Source organism: Oryctolagus cuniculus, chromosome 4 (assembly GCF_964237555.1).
Source record: "Oryctolagus cuniculus chromosome 4, mOryCun1.1, whole genome shotgun sequence".
Taxonomy (NCBI): domain Eukaryota; kingdom Metazoa; phylum Chordata; class Mammalia; order Lagomorpha; family Leporidae; genus Oryctolagus; species Oryctolagus cuniculus.
In genome coordinates this window covers 125,885,702-125,906,634 of record NC_091435.1, presented here as the reverse complement: position 1 = coordinate 125,906,634, position 20,933 = coordinate 125,885,702, and the positions used below count along the sequence as shown (strand labels likewise).

Here is a 20,933-nt window from a genome sequence, read left to right as displayed (position 1 = left end):
AAGAAAGTTTTTATTTAATAAATATAAATTTCATAGGTACAGCTCTTGGATTATAGCGGTTCTTCCCCCCCTTTCTCGCCCTCCCACCCCAACTCCCATCCCACCTCCTACTCCCTCTCCCATCCCATACTGATTTAATAATCCATTTCCATGTTCATGGGCTGAGGCTCCACCCCCTCACCTCACTATGTGGTCACCCTTTGTATGCCCTGATGTGTGAACCTTGAGGGCAACTGGCAGCTTCATATCTGTAGTCCACGGGAACTCTGTCTGGTTTTGTGGAAAGAGCTTACCCAAGCGTGGGCTTATGAAAGCTTATGTTGACTTGGCAGGGTATGTGTTAAAGAGATGATTTAGAACTCTGTGGTCAGCCACAATGACAGCTTGGAATGGAAGGAAAGCTATGCCCGTGAGGTGCCCATGACGAAGATTTCTAGGCCAGGGTTGGCTGTTTTCTGCAATCTCAGTAGGAGTGAGGCCTCTTTTCCATAATCAGACCCATCCTCTGCACTGGGTAAACTGACAAAAGCCAGATCTCTGCTTCTACCATTCAGCTTTGGGAACTTAGCTTTCCAGGTTTGTCCCTTCCTTCAGAGGATGGCCTGGTTCTCCATGCTCACCAGAAGCACTCTCCATGCCAGTCCTCTTCCAGGTTCCTTTATTTGTCAAGGTTGTCACCCATTACCTGGTGCATAGCTCAGTACTAGACTCCAATATTTGTTGAATGGCCTAAGGAATGAATGAAGCAATGAATAAAATATTCTCTCCATTGCCTTTGCCTTAAAACTTCTCTTTTGCTCCTATTGTACCCAGTATGCTTCACATACTTGTTATTAGTTTTCCAGTATCGAGTTTATGCTAACTAAACTAGGTTTTTAAATTCATTTTTTAATTTATTTTGAGAGGCAGAGAGAGAGAGAGGGAGGGATAAGATAGGGGAGAGAGAGACAGAGCTCCCATTTGCTTGTTTACTCACAAATGCCTGCAAAAGCTGGAGCTGGGCCAGGGCTGGGTGAAGGCCAAAGCCAGGAGCCAGGAATTCAGTGCAGGTCTCCCACATGAGTTGCAGGAGCTCAATTACTTTAGCCATCACCACTGGCTCTCAGGATCTGCATTAGCATGAGCAAGGGCTGGATATTGAACCCAACTGCTCTGTTGTCTTCACTGTTAAGTGCTAACACCTAAAATGTAAGTGCTGACTGTTTGTATCTTATTCATCATTCTATGTCCAGTAATTAACAAGGTGCATAGCACATAATACGTTACCAGTAAGTATTGGTTGAGTAAATGAATATATTCTCAGGTGCCTTATCTTGAAGTCACAACACCACTGTTACCTTGACAAGGTGATCTGTCAGGGCACCTGATAGAAATATACAGAGGTAAAAACTGTCTTCACTCTGGCTTTGTCCTGCTTATGGAAGTCAGGTTTCTCAGTTCTGTATTCCTCTGTCAAGGTTCCTAGGCTTAGCCCCTTCCTGTCTGATCCATCAAAAATCTTTGCTAGTGGTGAAGTTGGTTGCTTTTTCCTCAGTTGTCTAATTCACCACCTTGCTAATTCTACCTTCCTAAGCTCAAAATAGGTCAACGAGAAAACAGGTTCTTTATGAGTGTCTCTTTTCCCTCTGTTTTCCCAGTGTCGGGAGAATTTTCAGCTGATTTCCTGCATGGGTAAGCATCTCTCGCTGTCTAGGACCAAAGTCTGTACCAGTCTGGTCTGTTCTCCTCGTAAGTTTGCTCTGAATTCCTTGCTTCTCATTTCTAGGCCTCTTTTAATTAAGTGTCTGAGCTCTTCTTCTCTTGGACACTATTATTTATCTAAATGTTGTTCTTCAATCACCATCATCCTCTCAGACTCCTCTGTCCCGGGTCAGTTTGTTCCCAACATGCCAGTCAAATTCCTAGTCAGCCCACACTTACAGGTGTAAACTCATTTATGGAAGCACGCTGCACCTGACTGGCTTACACAGAGAGGTGAAACTTCACTTGGCAGCTGAACACTGGGTAAGCTTGGGAACTGAAAATGAGATCCAAGTATAACAAAAGAACCCCTTATATCTAGATGCAGTTACATTATAGGAATTTAGTTTTAAAAGAAACAATCTTAAGACGAAAACCTACATGCTCAGTGAGAGCAGAGATTATGTCTTTATTTACCGTGGTATATTAGGTTCCTGAAGTTTCTGATATACAGAGGTACACAAAAATTTCTGTCAAAATGACATGAAAAGTTTCAGTCTTTTAATGCACCATAGCAAAAAAATCTTTTGAAGAAGGCAGATGAAGGAGGGGTAATAGAAGGAGTTTGGACAAAGGGTACCAACACAGTCAGATAGAAGTAGCAGGTTCAAGAGTTCCATAGCACAGCTATAGTTCACAGTGACAAGTTATACACTCTAAAGACCTAGAAGACGGGAGCTGATAGACTCCAAACACAAAGAAAAGATAAGGAAATGGAAATGCAAAGTGTCTAATTTGAACAGTTTATACTATTTGCATGTGTTAAAATATTTCACAGTACCCCCATAAAAGATACAAGTGTTGCATATTAATTAAAATAAATAGAAAGACAAACGATTTAACAAAATCCTCTGGATCGTCTACAATAGAAAAGAATGTTGTTATTCCCCATAAACTATAAACATGAGAAGACAAATGCTGTCTTGTGTCAACTAAATGCACAACCTATTAATAGGTACTACATTTAATAGTGCTCACCGTAGAAGAGCCTTTCTACAATTTGACTTCATTTTCGGCAGCATTCTGGAAGCGCCACTGACCTTACTTGTCCTCTTGCTGTTGACATTTTGCACCACTCCCTAACCAAATTTTGATGTAAAGGCAGAATGCATTGAGTTACTCTCAATAATTGCATATTATTCAGGTCTGCTGGTCACTTTTGACCAATGACATTACACAAAATGACAAAGTGTTTAAACAGAAGGAACAAGGGTGTGTAGTCTCACTGCTTCCTTTTCCACCATTATCCAGGGAGCTTGGGAGCTACCAAAAGGGTGTTGCTGTGGGAACTCTTTAGCTGTTTCATGACCTTCTATAGCTTTAGTTTAAAAAGGAACATTGTCATTGATTGACATGATAATCAAGAGCAAATCTGATAAATTATATGAGTATTGTATTGAAATTACAGTGGAATCCCTAACAGCTTTCTGCCAACAGGCTTTTAGGATTCCAAATGCAAATTGGACTTAATCAAGAAAAAGTATTTTTAGATTTAATGGCACTTTAACTTAATGTAACACAGTTACAGTGCTTTCATTTATTAACAGAATATGTTTTGGTTGTGAATTTTGGAGGAATCCCCACTGGAAAATTATTGCCAGTCCTCCTTTGGCTGTGAGCCATTCATTGAAATGGGCTCTGAGATAAGGCTGATGAATTTCACTAATTTGGGGAGTGCCAACTAAAGATTATTATTGTGGGTCCATTAGACTTGAGAATTCTAAAACCCAGTGCCAAATGAGGTGAAAAAATCCATGTAACCACGCGCAGGTTATGGAACAATTAAAATCTTAATTGGATGTCAAGAAAAACAGTGGTTGCTAAATAACTTAATTTGGATTTCTCTTTCTCTGTAGAGCTTTGGGAAATCCTTTAATGTGATTTGGAGTTATGGCAGAATGATACTGTAGAAAAAAAGTACAGCTTAACATGTACCTAAGCCCAATCTGAATTCATATTGGTGACCTTGGGCATGTAGCCGCATTTTGTCTAGATTTTCTTAAAATAGGGTCAATATGTTCTAGTCTATAGAGTAGTTGTAAACAAGGAAAACAAAACAAAGAGGCGATTTGACTTAGAATTTAAAAGACCAGACTACTTGGGTCTGGTCTCTTCAAATTTTAGTTTGTTACTTGCTTTGGGATGATGTGCACAAATTAATTACCTTCAATTCTACATCTGTAAAATGTAGACATGAATATAATTGCAATATAGGGTTAAACAAAAACAAACAATAAAGCATTCATAAAACCGCCCAACAAGAAGTAAGTGCTTGGTGACTGACATGTCAAACATTGGTTTAATTATTATTATCATCATTATTTCATTTACTTATCTTTGGCTGAACCCAAATAAAAATAATGTTGTTTGAATCTTATATATAAATCTGATAGTGAGTTTATCTAGAAGTCTGATAGCAGATTGATTCTGGATTTACTATTACAGGCTCATGCCTGTGTGTGTACATATATATTTGTGTTGTTTCTATAATGTTGCTGCATTAAGCATAAATTAGTCACATGTCTACAGGCCGTCTTTGACTTAATGACAGTTCACCTTAGAATTTTTCAGCTTTATGATGGTGCAAAAGCAGTACAAATCCAGTAGAGGCTACGCTTTGAATTTTGATCTTTTTCCGGGCTAGTGATAGGAAATATGATCCTCTCTCTCTTGGGGTGCTGGGCAGTGGCAGTGAGCCAAAGCTCTCAGTCAGCCATGGAGTCATGAGGGAGAAGCAAATGATAACTACACAGTGGTGTTCGATAGGTTAGGTACGTTAAGTGCATTCTCAATTTACAGTTATCTTCAGTTTACAGTGGGTTTTTTTGGGTTGTAACCCAATCATAAGTCTAGGAGTATCTGTGTATGGGATGTAGTTCTAAACTACTACTCAGGCTAGAACACCAAAAATAGGTCTCCTTACTTGAGAGTGCAGCTGTACAGGGGAAATTCACTGTGCTCAGAAACTTCTCCTAGACCTACTTGTGTAAATCTGCAGGCAGTTGCTGGACAGTTGTATGTGGCTGTTCTTGCTGAAAATCAGGCAAGTTCAACATTTGACCTTGACTTACCTGGAACTTAGTCATTGTCAGGAAGTTTGAATTATTACAGTAAGCATCTGGTTTATTCCCACTCCCCACCTTTCTTCAACGAAGACATCACAAAAGCAATTTGGGGGCAGATATTTTCATTTAAAATTGAAGAGTGGCTGTGGAAGATCTAGAATGTTTACAATGAAAGCCATTTGATTTTTATTAGTATTAGCATCCATGTGCTTGCTAATTTTCAGTCATTTTCTCTTCAGGAATGGTCCCCCAGCTTCTAGTTTCCACACTGCTGCCATTTGAATGGAGTCCTTTGTGAACCGTTGTGATTACATTGCATTTTCCTTGTGTTCTTTCCAAATGTTCTGAGTTTGCCTTCATTTTGATTGGAGAATGGTGAGAGGAGGGTGGCAGCGGGGGAATGAGGGCAGCAGGACAGTCAGAATGTTGTCAAACTGACATTTTCAAATTGTCAAAAATGGTCTACTAATCTCAAGCTATTATTATCTGCTAATAAAGCACTTATCTCTGACAGAAGGTTGGGTCAGAAATGGGTATCTGAAGGTTGTAATAGAAAAGTATTTGCTCTTGTGTGCCCCAGCATCCCTTTGACCTCTTCTGGACACTTACCCAGCAGTCATAACTCGGACTAATTATGGAATGCTGTGTGCCAGGGTTCAGGAAGCTGAGGCTTAGGCCAATTTGAAGAAAATATGCTGAAAACAGTTTTGCTCAGGTAGTATTCCCTAACCTTTACTTTCATGTAGATCAATAATAGTTAATTAAGGAGTTTAATGGAGTCAGGGGTGTATATTTGGTGCATATGTTGAAAATAGATGCCTAGCCTATTCAGTTCTTCAAACAAAAGTAATTCATTTGACAGGCAGAGACACCTAGAGACAGGGAGGTAGAGAGAGACAGAGAGAATGCTTCCATATGCTGGTTTACTCCTCAAATGCCTGCAGCCTCCAGGGCTTGACCAGGCCAAAGCCAGGAGCCAGGAACTCAATCTGGGTACACTCCATGTTTGGCAGGGACCCAGGTACTTCAACCACACATAGTGCTTCCCAGGGTGTTTATTAATAGGAGCTGGAACAGAAAACAGACTCAAACCCAGACACTCTGGCACAGGGTACAGACATCCCACTTGGCAGTTTAACCACTGTGGCACACTCCTGCCCCAGATGTCTAACCCATTTAAAATGTGGCTAACATATAATGAGCAAGTTTTTCAAATTAGAATAGTAATTGAGAAAGTCATTATCTGTATTTCATTTCAATTTAAATTTTTGTTGCCTCTCTTTTACATTTTCCTACCTGTTTCAAAAATCACCAAAGTGGTTAGTATGATTAATGCAAATTATTTGTGGATGCCATATTTGCTAATTTGCATATCACTGAAGTTTATCTATCACCCTCAAATTAGTACTCTCAGCTCTTTCACAGCCATTTGCAGACACACAAAGATTAATGAAAAATTTTCGAGTTTTCTTACTTGCATGTGCCTAGGTGAAGACAAACAAGAAGAATGCCCACAAGGGTCCTTTTTGCAGTCATTTTAGTAGCAAATTTTCTCACTTTTGCATTTGTTACTGCTGATTTCAGTGTTTAAAATGGCCCACAAGTACAGTGTTGAAGTGTTATGCTATGGTGTCTGGGTACAAGACGGCTGTGATGTGCTTTCCACAGAAAGTACAGATATCAGATAAACTGTGTTCAGACATGAGTTATACTGTGACTGGTGTGAACTGAATGTTAATAAACCAATAATCTGAAGGGGTCTTCAAAAAGTTCATAGAAAATGCTCGTTAGGAAACAGACTGCATAGGTTTTAAAAAAATTGCATCAAAATAAACTCTTTTTTACTTCCATTTTCTCACAGATTTTTTTTGAAGTTCCCTTGTATATCTCATACAATATCTTTAGACAAAAACACAAAATAATGTTATATATTGATCAGGTGTGATGAAGCTTACAAGAACCTGTGCTTGTATTTCTCCTAGGAGCAGTGATTGAATATTCACTAATTCTGTGTTGTTGGTGACCCTGTACAAAAATAACTCCCACGAATAACAAGAATCGACCATATTTGTCTTGTAATTCCTATGAATTATTCATATGGGAAAGCATCAATGACCTACTAAGTGGGTACCAACTTAAGAAAATTGAATCTATAAAAAAGTACTGTAACATAAGATTTTATGTGAACTAGTTTATCCATTTGCTGCTTATAGAAATCATATTTATTTCAGGTTTCTTCCCTTTTATGATAAAATTCTCAGGAATACTTGAGAAATTTCCTTTAAAACACTCACATCACCCTGTTTCTCTTGGTGAGGACTGGGGGTGCATGGTCTCCCCATTCTGTGCAGAGACAGAGAGAAAAGGCTCAGGCCCCCAGGTCAGGTCTTCTGTGCCTTCCAGGACGTAGAGGAAAAAAAAGAAGAAAATGATAATAAAAGAAACACCTACAGGGTGAGAAAACTAGTGGTTAGGGAATGCACATGCATCAACATTGAAATTTGGGTTGTATATAGTACCCCAACTTTTACCTTCGATTAGCAAAGGATGGCTATTGCTGGAAAGCATGGCGTTTAGACAGGAAAGGGGAGATTTTGTGGCATGGGAGCCATTGGCATTCATGGCAGACCAAGGATCTCTTCTCAAGATAGAATTGTAGTGGGGGTCCAGTGTAACAAGAATCCTGAGTCTACTCATGTCTGGCAGACCGATGCAGGAGGGTGCCTCACGTCTCTTCTGAGGAAGATCCCTTGGCCATCAGGGAAGAGGTTCTGAATATTGTAGAACTATGGCCATTACAGTCTTTCCAAAATGAGGCATGTTGGTGCTTGTTCTTGGCAAAGAAAGGCATGAAGAAGGTAAAAATTAACAGAGCAGTTATGTTGGAAGTCCACGAGCCCTGCTGGAGACTCAAGTCAGTGAAGGATGACATTTTCCCTGGGTCATGCAGTTTCAAAACCCAGAGGTTACCAGACTGCGGAGTGGAGTTTGGGCAGAAGGTTGCAGAGACTAAAGGCAGGAGAGCAGAGTGGAGGCCTGGGGGGAGCTGGGTTTATTCAGGAGACACACATGAGGTCCCCTGCATCACTTGCCAGGCACTCCTAGGAAACTGAAGTCACTAAGAGAGAAAAAATGGGTCACCATGATGACAGCCTGTTTGCGAATTGAAATAGGAATTACTCCTTTGTAAGAAATGGGACCATCTTTCCTTTCAGATTTTGCATATCCTTGTCCTCACTTGTGTTTCTCCATTGTCTAATCTGGTGCTTCCCCTGCCTGAACATTAGAAAGACTTTAAAAATGCAGAGACTCACTCCAGAGATTCTGATTATTTGATCAGGAGTGGATCCTGGGCATCTGTGTGTTTAAGAGTTCTCAGATGATTTACATGATTAGCCAGGGCTGAAAAGTAAATGTATTGCTAAGATCTTTCACGCTCCATAATTCAGTGTACTCTAAAGACATGTTAGGCAGGAGCTGGTGAGTATGAGTAGCCTCCAACCGCATTCTTGTCTGCTTACCCTGCTAAGAAGAAGTCATATTCGAATAATCAATCTCCTGTTACTTTCTCCTGCCTTTGGCCCAGCAGGAACTGCTGGTGATAAGACTGACATTGTGGCAACAGAGTGGCCAGAAAGAAAGGAAGTGAAGAAGAGAGCAGGACAAGAGAAGGTAGAGGGGAATTGGGAAGGATGGAAAAGAGGACAGTGCTGTGCACTACGTCCCACATGCCCCCATCCTTCGGTGTCCAAAGTATGGAGGGAAGAGCGTGAGCTCAGGGCCACACGTATGAAAGTGCCAGTCTCAGGGATCCATCATTTACTAGCTGCTTAGTCTTGGGGGGAACTACTTAATCTTGTCCAACTAAAAACTGGGATTCCAAACAGGTCTGTCTGCCTTAACCCAAACATTTTTCCAGCTCATAAAAGTATCTCCTAATTTATACCTGCACAATAGGCCTGCAGTAATGAATGCAGTAATTAATAACTTTGCAGATGGTAGCTGAGTTTGTTTTTAAATTTCTACAGTCAAATAAGTTGGGAGAATGTTACAAGGAGATTAGGGGAAATAATGGTGTGTCATTTATTATCAGCCTGGAACACTCAGAATTGTCATTTGTAGGAAATAAGCTCATTATTAACAGAAGATTACTTTTCTTGTCTTTATGTGACTATTTTCTTAAATTAAAAATCAGCTTTTTTTCCTTGTTGAAAACCAATGTGTATTCATCTAATATGGATTTTGGAAGAAAGATAGGCAAATAATACAAAATACAGCACACTCATAATCCCTCTACCCTGATGGGACTGCTGTGGTGCCTTAGTGTTATCCTTGTGGGCTTGCTGCACTTTTATATGTGAGGAGTCCTCAGAAAATGTACAGAGGATGCGTATCATGAAAAACCATGCATAGATTGCCACCAAAAGAAGCTTATCATCCTTTAATTCCATTTTTTCATTAACTGTGTGAGTACTCTCAGATTTTTAAAGATCAGAGTATAGTTTTTTTTTACTCTAAACATCTGGTCAACAACATTCCATGTCACTACATTTTCATCTTTACTACGTCATTTTTACGTCTGCTTATTAAGGAGAGAGATTTTGTTTGATTTTTAAACCACATTTGTTTACTCAGAAGATAGAAACCCACAGGTAAGGAAACATCTGAAGAGCCCAGGTGTGGCAGTGTGGAGAGGTTGAGTAATTCAAAACAAAGTACAAAACAGCAAAACAATTACAGCCTGTCTGACAGTTGTGCATCTGTTTCCTGTGGCCCTTCTACCCACAAGTCTACCCCTGACTTCAAAGACAAGTCAACACGGAGGAGGAGGAGGTCTGGGGGATGAGGTGCAAAAGGAGAGTCTAACCCATGATAAGAGATTAAAGGAAGGTTGATCAAAGACCTAGCAACAAAGTGCTAGCCGTTGACTTGCCTTGGACTCTCCACCAAAATTTTCATCAGAATAGAGAACTCACTTTGAAGTGATTGGAAACACACATGCTCAATCAAACTGCTCTGGTCAAAGAGCAGTTTACCAAGTGGCACAGGAAGGAGTTAGCAAAGTTGCCTCTTTTGCTCTCTCCATTGGGTATTCCTCACCAATTGAACCCTGTTTCTTTGGATCCTTGTGCAGGGGTAGGTAGTGTAGCTCTACTGGGTATCAGGTGAGGAAATTCACCTGAAGCAGGGAGGGCTAATCTTTGTTCCTAGTGGAAGATGTGGGAGGTATAGCTGCATTCACTCAGGACCTGCACCCATCCTTTACAGGTGTTTAAAGGCTCAGGTGGTTTTCTCAACAGCAATAAGACTTGCACATGACTCTTCTGGTTCACTCCACTTGTTCATTGCTTGTTTGCTACTCTATGGAGTAAAAGTTGATGGCTCTGTGGTGTCGTACCATAAACCAGTGGTTTCCCCTGAGAGGGGAAGATGAGAGAAGTGCCCCCCAAATGGCAGAAGCTTTTACAACATCCAGTTGAAAATTTTTTAAGTATTTTAAAAGCCAAAAGTTATGTAAAATGGCAAAAAGTGTGTTATTATAATGTCTTTCATTAGCACTTCTCTCAGGGTCCATTTTTTATTTTTCTGCTTGACATGAAAATCCTGTGTTTAGGGTCTTTATTTTCAGTTCCCCCATCATATCTTTATGTCCTTCAAAATTCAAGGGAATTACTGCTTTTTCTGTACCTTTATGAGATCAGCTGCCTTTTAAAAAAAGATTAATGTATTTGAAAGAAGAGGTCACACAGAGAGATGGAGACACAGAGAGAGTGAGACCTACTTGCTATCTGCTGCTTTATTCAAGACATGGCCACAACAGCCAGGGCTGAGCCAGGAGCATGGAATGCCATCCAGGTCTCCCACATGGGTAGTGGAGGCCCAAGTACTTGGACCTTCTTTGGCTGCTTTCTCAGGTGTGTTAGCAGGGAGCTGCATGTAAAGTGGAACAGCTGCCTTGAACCAGCATTCAAATGGGATGCCGGTGAGTCAGTCAGACAATGCCATGGTGCCACCCATGGTTTCTTAATCTTCATCTGATTGTCTTGATTGAGGAGAGTGTTAGGTTCTGTGAGAACTGGAAAATGCATTCTCTACTCTAAATGGAGCTAGACTAGGTGAGGAAGTAAATAATTTGAATGCAAAAAACTAATGCGATGCTTACAAATCTCAGAGACTTCATTAGGACAATTTCACAAAGAAGGAGGCTTGAACTGGGCTTTGGAAATCTCTGAAATTTCAGAAGGTGAAAAAAATACTAAAAGATAGACTTGTAGATGTTGGGGCTGGAATAGCCTGGGAAAAGTTACAGATTTTGAAAAACTGCCAAGTGTTTCACAGAAGTTCAGTGTATTCATGGCCCAGGTGTGACTGTATCAAGGGAGGGCCTTCATTAGATAAAGTTAGAATATGCTAAGGAGGCTGAATTGTGACTGTACTGGAGACCTTGGAGTGGTAGATGCCATGCAGAAATGGTTTAGAATGTTTGTCTACCTGTGGAGCACAGGCTGGTCTCAGAAGGGAGAGGCTTGGGGCCATAGCTTGGTCTCAAAAACAGCCTGAGGAAGAATGGAAGTGGTGAGCCTGGAGAGAATGGAATGGACTCTGGAGTTGTTGAAATGAGAATGGATCTGGCCTGTAGGGGCAGCGGTGGGGTGTGTGAAAGAAGAGAACTCAGAAGACTCCTAGATGACTCAGGAGCATGTAAACAAAAGTGGCCTCTGTGAAGCAGGTGTTGGGTGATGGGAATGCAAAGATATTAGTGATGTCAACAGACCCATTAGGGAGACAGAGTAGGTGTCCACAGTGAAAAGCCCAAAGCAGCATCCTCTAAGCATTAATGGCTGAGTAAGGCGATGAGCTCAAGCTCACAGGAATTCAGATAAAGAAATGTTTGAAGTGTGAAGTCACAGAAGCTTCAGGGAAGAGAAGGGGCATGAACTGAGCCTTGAACAGTGGGTACTATTTGGACAGAATGGAGGGAGGGGCAGTTAAAACAGGGGGTGGGGGTTCGTGGGCGGAGGTGAGGAGCCAGAAGCAAAGGCAGAGGACTAGGAGTACGCTCGACGTGTTTGTGGCACATTAAGATGGATCATCTTTTTGGGAACAGAATTGTTATAAAAATGGAGGGTAAAAAGGGAAGGTAGCAGCTTAGACTTAGCCTGGTAAAGATTTCATGACCAGGTTAAGGAGTTTGTAGTTTAATCTAGGAAACATCCAACCATCGGCATTTTTGAACAAAGTTGTGGACTATGAAAAAAAGTCTTTTGGGAAGTTTAATCTGTGAAAAATCTGCAAAATGTATAAAATAAGGGTGACTTACAATCAAAACAGGATAAAAATGGGAACAAGGTGACCCTGGCCATGGGAAGAGAAGTATGGAAAAGAGGCTAAGTAAGTACCATTACGTCCAATGTTGGGAGGTAGGGTAAGGCAAGAGATTCAACCAAAGTTTCAAGTCTGGAAGGCTGTGATGACAACTGTGCTGTATACCAGAACATAAAATCAAAGGAGGATTGGTTTTCAAATAACCCGCATAGTTTAGCATTAAAGACCTGGGGCTTGAGATGGCCAACAAGCAAACTTGTGCAAGAAGTGGTTAGAAGTGGGGGCTTACGGCTCATCTGGAAAACCGATTTACCATCCAAGCTGGCACATTTGCAGATTCACACAGCTCAGCAATTGTTTGAAGTTTTTAATTAATTAATTCAGAAAATGAGGTATTTTCAAAAGCTTATTTGAGAACTTATACTCTTTTTTTTTTTTTTTTTTTGGACAGGCAGAGTGGATAGTGAGAGAGAGAGAGAGACAGAGAGAAAGGTCTTCCTTTGCTGTTGGTTCACCCTCCAATGGCCGCCACGGCTGGCACGCTGCGGCTGGTGCACCGTGCTGATCCGAAGGCAGGAGCCAGGTGCTTCTCCTGGTCTCCCATGGGGTGCAGGGCCCAAGCACTTGGGCCATCCTCCACCGCCTTCCCTGGCCACAGCAGAGAGCTGGCCTGGAAGAGGGGCAACCGGGAAAGAATCTGGCTCCCCGACCCGGACTAGAACCCGGTGTGTCGGCACCGCTAGGTGGAGGATTAGCCTAGTGAGCCATGACACTGGCCCGAGAACTTATACTCTCTTTATACAGATGAATTCTCAATTGCGTTTTCTGTTTTCATTGCCAAAGAGTTCAACTTGTAAGAAAGTTGAGAAAGAAAGTGGGAAAGACAGTAGCAGATGTAGACGTTGTGGGCATTGGGCCACTCTTGTTTTCAATGATAAGCATCCATATTTGACTCATCTTTTTAGCAGTTGTAGAATGTAGCAGAATCAGTGTCTTGCACATTATAAAAACTAAGTGTTGGCTAATTTATATTTCCATTATATTTCTCAAAGATAAAAGAGTGGACATAAGAAAAACTAACAAGCTTACAGCCAATTTTATAAGACTCTACATAAACAAATGCAAATTGGAGGTCAAATTTTAGTTGCAAAAATTCGTGAGCAAAATCCACGGAGAAATACCTGTGGTCTCAGATCTTTACTAAAATGATAGAAATCCGTATCAGGCCCCCATTCCCTGCAGTCTCAGAGGCACTCATAAGTCACAGCACCTTGAGAACCAGAGTCAGCAACTAGAGTTATCAGCGAACAGTGACGTAATGTGAACCCCAGGCTCACCATGGCCAAGGCCAAGTAGACCTATATTTTTTTTTCTTCTGAAGAACTAGCAAGAAATTCAATTTTTCAGGGGGTGGTGGTGGTGGTTGGGAAATAGAGTGAGGGGGTGCCAGACCACTTAAGAATAAAGTGAACCAGCTATAGTAGAGGACTATGTACGGACAGTATTCATTATTCCACTTGAATTGACTGTTGCATGTAAGGAAAATGAATGTTAGTCCCATTGATGTAATCACAGAGAAGTAGCAGTATGCCTCTTTTTCAACATTCTAAACTACATGAGAAATATGCCATTCATTTTATCAAGTCCTTTTTCTGGTCTTTCAGCTGCTCGACTGATCCAGAACATGGATGCCACTGCTGAGCCCTGCACAGACTTTTTCAAGTATGCCTGTGGTGGTTGGCTGAAACGCAACGTCATCCCGGAGACCAGCTCCCGTTACAGTAACTTTGACATTTTAAGAGATGAGCTAGAAGTCATTTTGAAAGGTTAGTAGAGATTGTGTCTGTGTGTCAAAGATTTCTCTCTTAATAGATTCATTTTGTAAGATAAAACTGTTGGCCTTGCAGGGGTTAGCCTTGCAGCCTTTTAATCCAAAAGATTAAAGTTGATCATTTCTTCAGGATTTGTGTACTACCACTGGGTCAAGCTGACAGTGCTAGACACAGAAATAGATATGTTGGCATCTTAGGGCTGGCCCTGTGGACGAACCAGTAATGCTACTGCCTGTAGTAAAGGCATCCCATATGGGCACTGGTTCAAGTCCCAGCTGCTCTTCTTCTGATCCAGCTCTCTGATACAGCCTGGGAAAGCAGTAGAAGATAGCCCAAGTGCTTGGGTCCCTGCACACACATGGGAAACCTGGAAGAAGCTCCTGTCTCTTGGCTTCAGATTGGCTCAACTCCAGCCGCTGCAGCCATTTGGGGAATGAACCAGAAGATGCAAGACTCTCTCTCTCTCTCCCTCTCTCTCTAACTCTGTCTCTCAAATAAATAAATAAATAAACAAATCTTTAAAAGAAGGATATGTTGGCATCTTGTAGCATTCCCCCTTTCATTTATAGGTAGGCAAACCATAAACTTTATCATTCCTTGAGATGGCATTTTATGCCATTTTACAGAAGAAAAAATTTAAATGATTACCATTAAAAACTGCTTGGATGGTTTCTTTCCCTAACCATGTTAAAGCCATTATAAAATGTTACTGAGATTTGACTTCTCGGTATGTTTGTGTGTTTGTATCTGTACACACAGCTAAGACACTCTCCAGGCAAGTTTAGAAAGTATGGACAGGGCCGGCGCCACGGCTCACTAGGCTAATCCTCCGCTTGTGGCGCCAGCCCCCGGGTTCTAGTCCCGGTTGGGGCGTTGGATTCTGTCCCGGTTGCTCCTCTTCCAGTCCAGCTCTCTGCTGTGGCCCAGGAGTGCAGTGGAGGATGGCCCAGGTCCTTGGGCCCTGCACCCGCATGGGAGACCAGGAGGAAGCACCTGGCTCCTGGCTTCGGATCGGCGCAGTGCACTGGCTGTAGCGGCCACTTGGGGGGTGAACCAAAGGAAAAAGGAAGACCTTTGTCTCTGTCTCTCTCTCTCTCTCACTGTCCAACTTTGCCTGTCCAAAAAAAAAAAAAAAAAAAAAAAAAAGTATGGACAAATCCCTCTTATCCTCCAGCCTCTATTCTTTCCTCTTCTAGAAGTTACTTTGTAGAAGAATAATTTTTTTCACTTTTTTTTAGCATCCAAACAAGAACAGTTCATTCAGCTTGTTTAGAGAATGAACAGTTCAATCACACAAATAATTATTTTTCCAGCTGTGAAAATGTCTATCCATATTCAATTCTAAATGCTTCTGTATAATTATTTGTTTTGATCTCAATTTCAAGAAAGTAACATCTTTTTTATTTCAATTATAAGACAAGTACACATCACTATTCACAAAAAGAGACCATCTACTCTAAAAGACTCTACTAACTTATCTAAGGAGACCAACTCCCGATTCTGCAGTAGGAATGGTGATCTGGTGAAGAGTATGAGTTTTCCTATGAGTTTGGAATGAGGATGGAATGAACATGTATACTAAAAAAAAAAAAAATTTATTGAACTTACATTGAAAATGTTAGTACCATTGCAAATGAGCAATTATGTTGATGCATTTTTTGAAATGTCCTCTTTCAGATGTCCTTCAGGAGCCCAAAACCGAAGATATCGTGGCAGTGCAAAAAGCAAAAACACTGTACAGGTCTTGTGTAAATGAAAGTAAGTGCTCTTGAATTGATTTGTCAGGAGTGTGCATTTATTGTGCCAGAATGTGTGTAGAGTTCATCTTAAATTCATTTTCATTGCTTTCCAAAGCTGCTATTGACAGTAGAGGTGGACAACCTCTACTCAAATTGTTACCAGATGTGTATGGGTGGCCAGTAGCAACACAAAACTGGGAGCAAACATACGGTAAGGCAGTTTTCATTATTTTTTAAAAATAATTGTCACATAAAATCTATGTTACATTACAGTTTCATAATAATGAACTAAAACTCCTCAACATGCATTTCACCTTTTGTTGCTTTAGGTACTTCTTGGTCAGCTGAGAAATCTATTGCACAACTGAATTCTAAGTATGGGAAAAAAGTCCTGATTAATTTCTTTGTTGGCACTGATGATAAGAACTCTATGAACCATATAATTCATGTAAGTTTGTATGGCTGACAGCCAAAGTTGTCTTTAAATTGAAATGAGCTTCCATACACTTTGTTGTTACTGATATTTAAAAGTAATGTGAAAGATTAATGCATATTTTCATTGGCATTTCATGATCTAGGTGGTAATAAATTCTTGCCCTGTCCCTGTTACTTGGAGTTCCAATTTTCAAAATATTTTCTTAATGCTCTTTTAGACATTCACCTCACTTCTGCTACCCTTGTTTTAAATACTTCTCCCTTTATTAATTAAATGATTGGACGTGCTCAATGGCCCTCCAACTCAGAGAAGGCACTCAATAACTTTATCTGTCTCTTAAAAGGAGCATGCTTTGGTTTCTGTAAGTAATTCAGGTGTGGAAAACAAAAATTCCTAACGAATATCTATACCTTTCCTCAATGAAGGAAAATACAATGCAATTCTTTTTAAATGGCTTTGTTAGATTTTTCTGTTTAATGTAAACCATTTATTTAGGTGTCACTTGAAATGAGATTAATCAACATGTTTGGGACGAACTAAAATTTTATAGAGCTTTTCTTTGGTCTCTTGTAAAAGAAACTATACTCAAAGTGATAAGTCATAGAGTCAAATCTGTCTCTTTAGTGTAAACCTTTATATTTCATTCTTCATATTTATTAAAATTGTGAAAGGAATAAAACCCATCTCCCTCCTATGGCAGATTCCCTTTCTCCCTTCTGAAAATCTCTCCTTGAACCCTCAAATGCCTACATCCTACATGATCACCTTGAGGGTAGCAAGGTGGGGAAAGGAGCAGAGCCTTTTATGTGGAGACTCTTTCTGGCTCTGTCCACCAGTCCTTTGCATTATATTTCTTTGGAATTGGCCTGGGTATTTCACAGCTACAAGGTTCTCACTAAAATGTTCCAGCTCACCCCTGCACCCATCTTAATGTGCAGTGAATTAGAAGCCATCTCAAAAAGCTGAGAAGGTGCACAGGTAACTTACACATGGGTAAGGAAGGGGAGCCAGATGCACTGAGCAGAACTGAACTTCCTCTCTCATACAGCAAGCTGCTGTCTGGGTCTTCTGATGCGCTTTGCAGAATGACTTTTGGGGAAATAAGGCAGAGTCTTTTTCATGCTCCTAGAATACAGGAGGTAAAGAAAAAATTCTGGCAAGATGTATACTAGCTAAAGAGCTGCAGAGATCCTATGATGGTGGAATAGGGAGCTTACTGCTCTAGTCTAGGGGAAGATACTTAAGAAAAAGTAGAGAGAGTACAATCTCAGAGAAGAGTTAAGGAGAAAACTACAGAGGAAACTCAATGAAAATTAGGACACTGTGGATCTATGTGGAGGGTGTGGACATGCACAACTCAGGACCCCAGCAGCTGAGAGCCTCAGCACCAGCTTTGGAGAGTGAGGTGAGACCAGACTGCAGCAGGCATGCCACTGACGATAAAGCTACAGGAAGAGCCTGGCATGAGTCTGGCTTGGAGCCCTGTGAGGGACAGTGTATCTGCCAACATAGAGGGGAAAAAAGGGACACATTTCTCTCTCCCTGACCACCTGGCACCAGCATCCTATAGCTAGACGAGACAGAACGGGTACCATTATGGACATGTGTAACAATTGCACCAGCTTGTGTCCCTGTGCCTAGCAACCAGCCTAGAGGAGACACCTGAGTCTGGCTGGGAGAATTGACAAGGGACTGGGTGCTTCTGACTGTGGGAATCTTGTATGCTGGAACTGTGAAAATACTATGGCTACGTAGAAGGATACAGGGTGTGGCTGGTCTTTGAGCAATCCCTATAGGTGGCTCCACATGCTCTGGCTCCCTGATTCCCTGGTGAGGGTGATTGCTGTGAGATCCATGCTCACAGCCAGAACAGCAAGGATCCTGGGTGTGGTTCCTGTGGCAGCGTGGAGGAATACTGTACCCACTTGGGCTAATGACAAAGCATTGGTCTCCTTGGAGGAGAGGAGGTGTGTGTGAGACTATGCCAATGGGGCTAATTCAACTTCCTTTCTGACTAAAAAAAAAAAGAGAGATTTACCACACCCAACTTGGATGTCTCCTTGGACATTCCCTTTACCCTGGAGCACTGAACAGAGCTCCCTGGACACACCCAACACATGTCTCTAGGTATTTACTGAAAGAGCAGATACTCCACTATGCCACAGAGGTGTGGTCCAAGGATAAATATCATTGCAGAGGAAAAATAAAAACAACAAGTATCTCCACAATACCTAAAAATAAATGCAACAATTCAAGAAACAAGAATAAGGAAGACAACATGATGCCCCAAAGGAACACAACAACACTTCAATACTAGAATGTGAAGATGAAGAGATTGAAGAAATGCTAGAAATGGAATTAAAAAAAATTGATCATAGGATTACTCAGAATAATAAGCAAATCCACAAATTAAAGAAATCCAGACATGTTCTGAATGAAAAATTTCGCCATGAAATTGAGATTTTAAAATGAAATCAAAATGAAATATTGGAAATGAATAATTCAATAGATCAAATAAGAAATATGCTGGAAATCCTTAACAAAAAACTCAGTGAAGGGGCCAGCATTGTGGCATAGCAGGTAAAGCCGCAACCTGTGCTGCCAGTTTAAGACCTGGCTGCTCCGCTGCCAATCCAGCTCTCTGCTATGGCCTGGGAAAGTAGTAGAAGATGACCCAAGTCCTTGGGCCTCTGTACCCGTGTGGAAAACCTAGAGGAAGCTCCTGGCTCCTGGCTTCAGATCCATGCAGCTCTGGCTGTTACGGCCCTCTGTGGAGTGAACCATCGAATGGAAGACCTCTCTCTCTCTCTACCTCTGCCTCTGTAACATTGCCTTTCAAGTAAATAAATAAATCTTAAAAAAAAAATAAAAGCTTGGTGATGCAGAATATAGAATATCAGAGTCAGCAAGTAAATTTGGAAATTTTACAGTCAGAACAATAAAAAGGAAGAAGAAATTAGAAAACTGAAAAAACAGTGTTGGATATTTATAGGATACTATCAAACAACCCAACATAAAGGTCTTAGGAGTTCCTAAAAGCATGGAAAGAGAGAATGGATTAGAAGACCTTTTTAGTGAAAGAATTACAGCAAACTTCCCCAGTTTGGAGAAAGAAAGGGATGTCCAAATACAGGAAGCACATAGAAATTATAATAGACATGACCAGAAAAGATCTTTACCATGACACATTGTAGTCAAATTCTTCACAATAAAACATGAACAAGATTCTAAAATGTACACAAGAGAAATGCCAGGTTACTTTCAGAGAATCTCCAATTAGACTCACAGCTGACTTCTCATCAGAAATACTTCAGGCTATGAGAGAATGGCAAGATATATTATAAGTTTTAAGAGAAAAAAGCAGTTAACCCAGAACACTGTACGCTTCAAAGCTTTCATTTATGAATGGAGGTGAAATAAAGACCTTCCATAACAAATAGAAATTGAAAGAATTTGTCACCACTTATCCAACCTTACAAAAGATGCTTAAGGATGTGCTACACACAGAAACACAGAAACATGATCATCACTATGAAAGAAGAGGAAGACTGAAAATCTCCCAGTAAGTACGAAGCAAATCCAAAGTAACCAATAGGAATATTTATGGAAAAATGGCAGGGTAAAGTTGTTACTTAACAGTAGTCACCTTGAATGTAAATGGCCTCAACTCTCCAGTTAAAAGACACAGACTGGCTGAATGGATTAAATCAAAACCCATCTATTTGCTGCCTACAAGAAACACATCTTACCAACAAAGATACACACAGATTGAAAGTGGAATGATGGAAAAAGATATTCCATGCTAAGAGAAACCAAAAAAAGAGCTGATGTAGCCATCCTAATATCAGACAAAATAGACTTTAACACAAAAACTGTTCAAAGAGACAAAGAAGGGCACTATGCAATGATTAAGGGATCAATTCAACAAGAAGATGTGACTATTGTAAATATATATGTAACTAGCTACAGGGCACCTGATTATTTGAAAGAAAAATAATGGGTCTAAAGGGAGACATAGACTCCAATACCATAGTAATGGGGAACTTCAGTATCCCACTTTCATCAGTGGACACATCAACCAGACAGAAAATCAGCAAGGAAACAACAGCGTTAATTGACACTATAGACCAAATAGACCTAATGGATATCTAAGAACTTTGCATCCTACAGTTTCAGCTTTCTAATTCTTCTCACCATTTCATGGAACTTTCTCTAGGCTAGATCACATGTAAGCCATAAAAAATGAAATCCTGTCATTTGCAACAAAATCTACTGGAAAACATCATGCTTAGTGAAATAAGCTAGTCCCAAAGGACAAACACCATATGTTATCCCTGATCTGTGGTAACTCATAGAGCATCTAAAAGGTCATCTATAGTAGTGAATTTTTTTTGACAGGTTGAGTTAGACAGTGAGAGAGAGAGAGAGACAGAGAGAAAGGTCTTCCTTTTTCCGTTGGTTCACCCCCCAAGTGGCTGCTATGGTTGGTGTGTTGCAGCCGGGGCGTTGTGCTGATCTGAAGCCTGGAGCCAGGTGCTTCCTCCTGGTCTCCCATGTGGGTGCAGGGCCCAAGGACCTGGGCCTTCCTCCACTGCCTTCCCAGGCCACAGCAGATAGCTGGACTGGAAGAGGAGCAACTGGACAGAATCCGGCTCCCCAAAGGGACTAGAACCTGGGGTGCTGGCACCGCAGGTGGAGGATTATCCTAGTGAGCCATGGCACCGGCTGTAGTATTGAAATTGACACTTTGAGATGCAATGACTTTGAACAGCCTTTGTCTTGATGGTTGAGGAAC

General features: G+C 40.9%; 1 protein-coding gene across 4 annotated transcripts in view; it reads left to right on the top strand.

The window, feature by feature from the left end:
* The window catches only part of MME (membrane metalloendopeptidase), a 102,467-nt gene that overhangs the window by 22,149 nt on the left and 59,385 nt on the right, over positions 1 to 20,933 (top strand). For 3 of the 4 annotated variants that reach the window (XM_008266181.4, XM_008266182.4, NM_001101685.1), the window contains 4 exon segments: positions 13,796 to 13,957; positions 15,641 to 15,721; positions 15,818 to 15,913; positions 16,032 to 16,150. In XM_008266181.4, coding sequence (XP_008264403.1) covers positions 13,796 to 13,957; positions 15,641 to 15,721; positions 15,818 to 15,913; positions 16,032 to 16,150 — 458 coding nt within the window. 4 annotated transcript variants of the gene reach the window in all.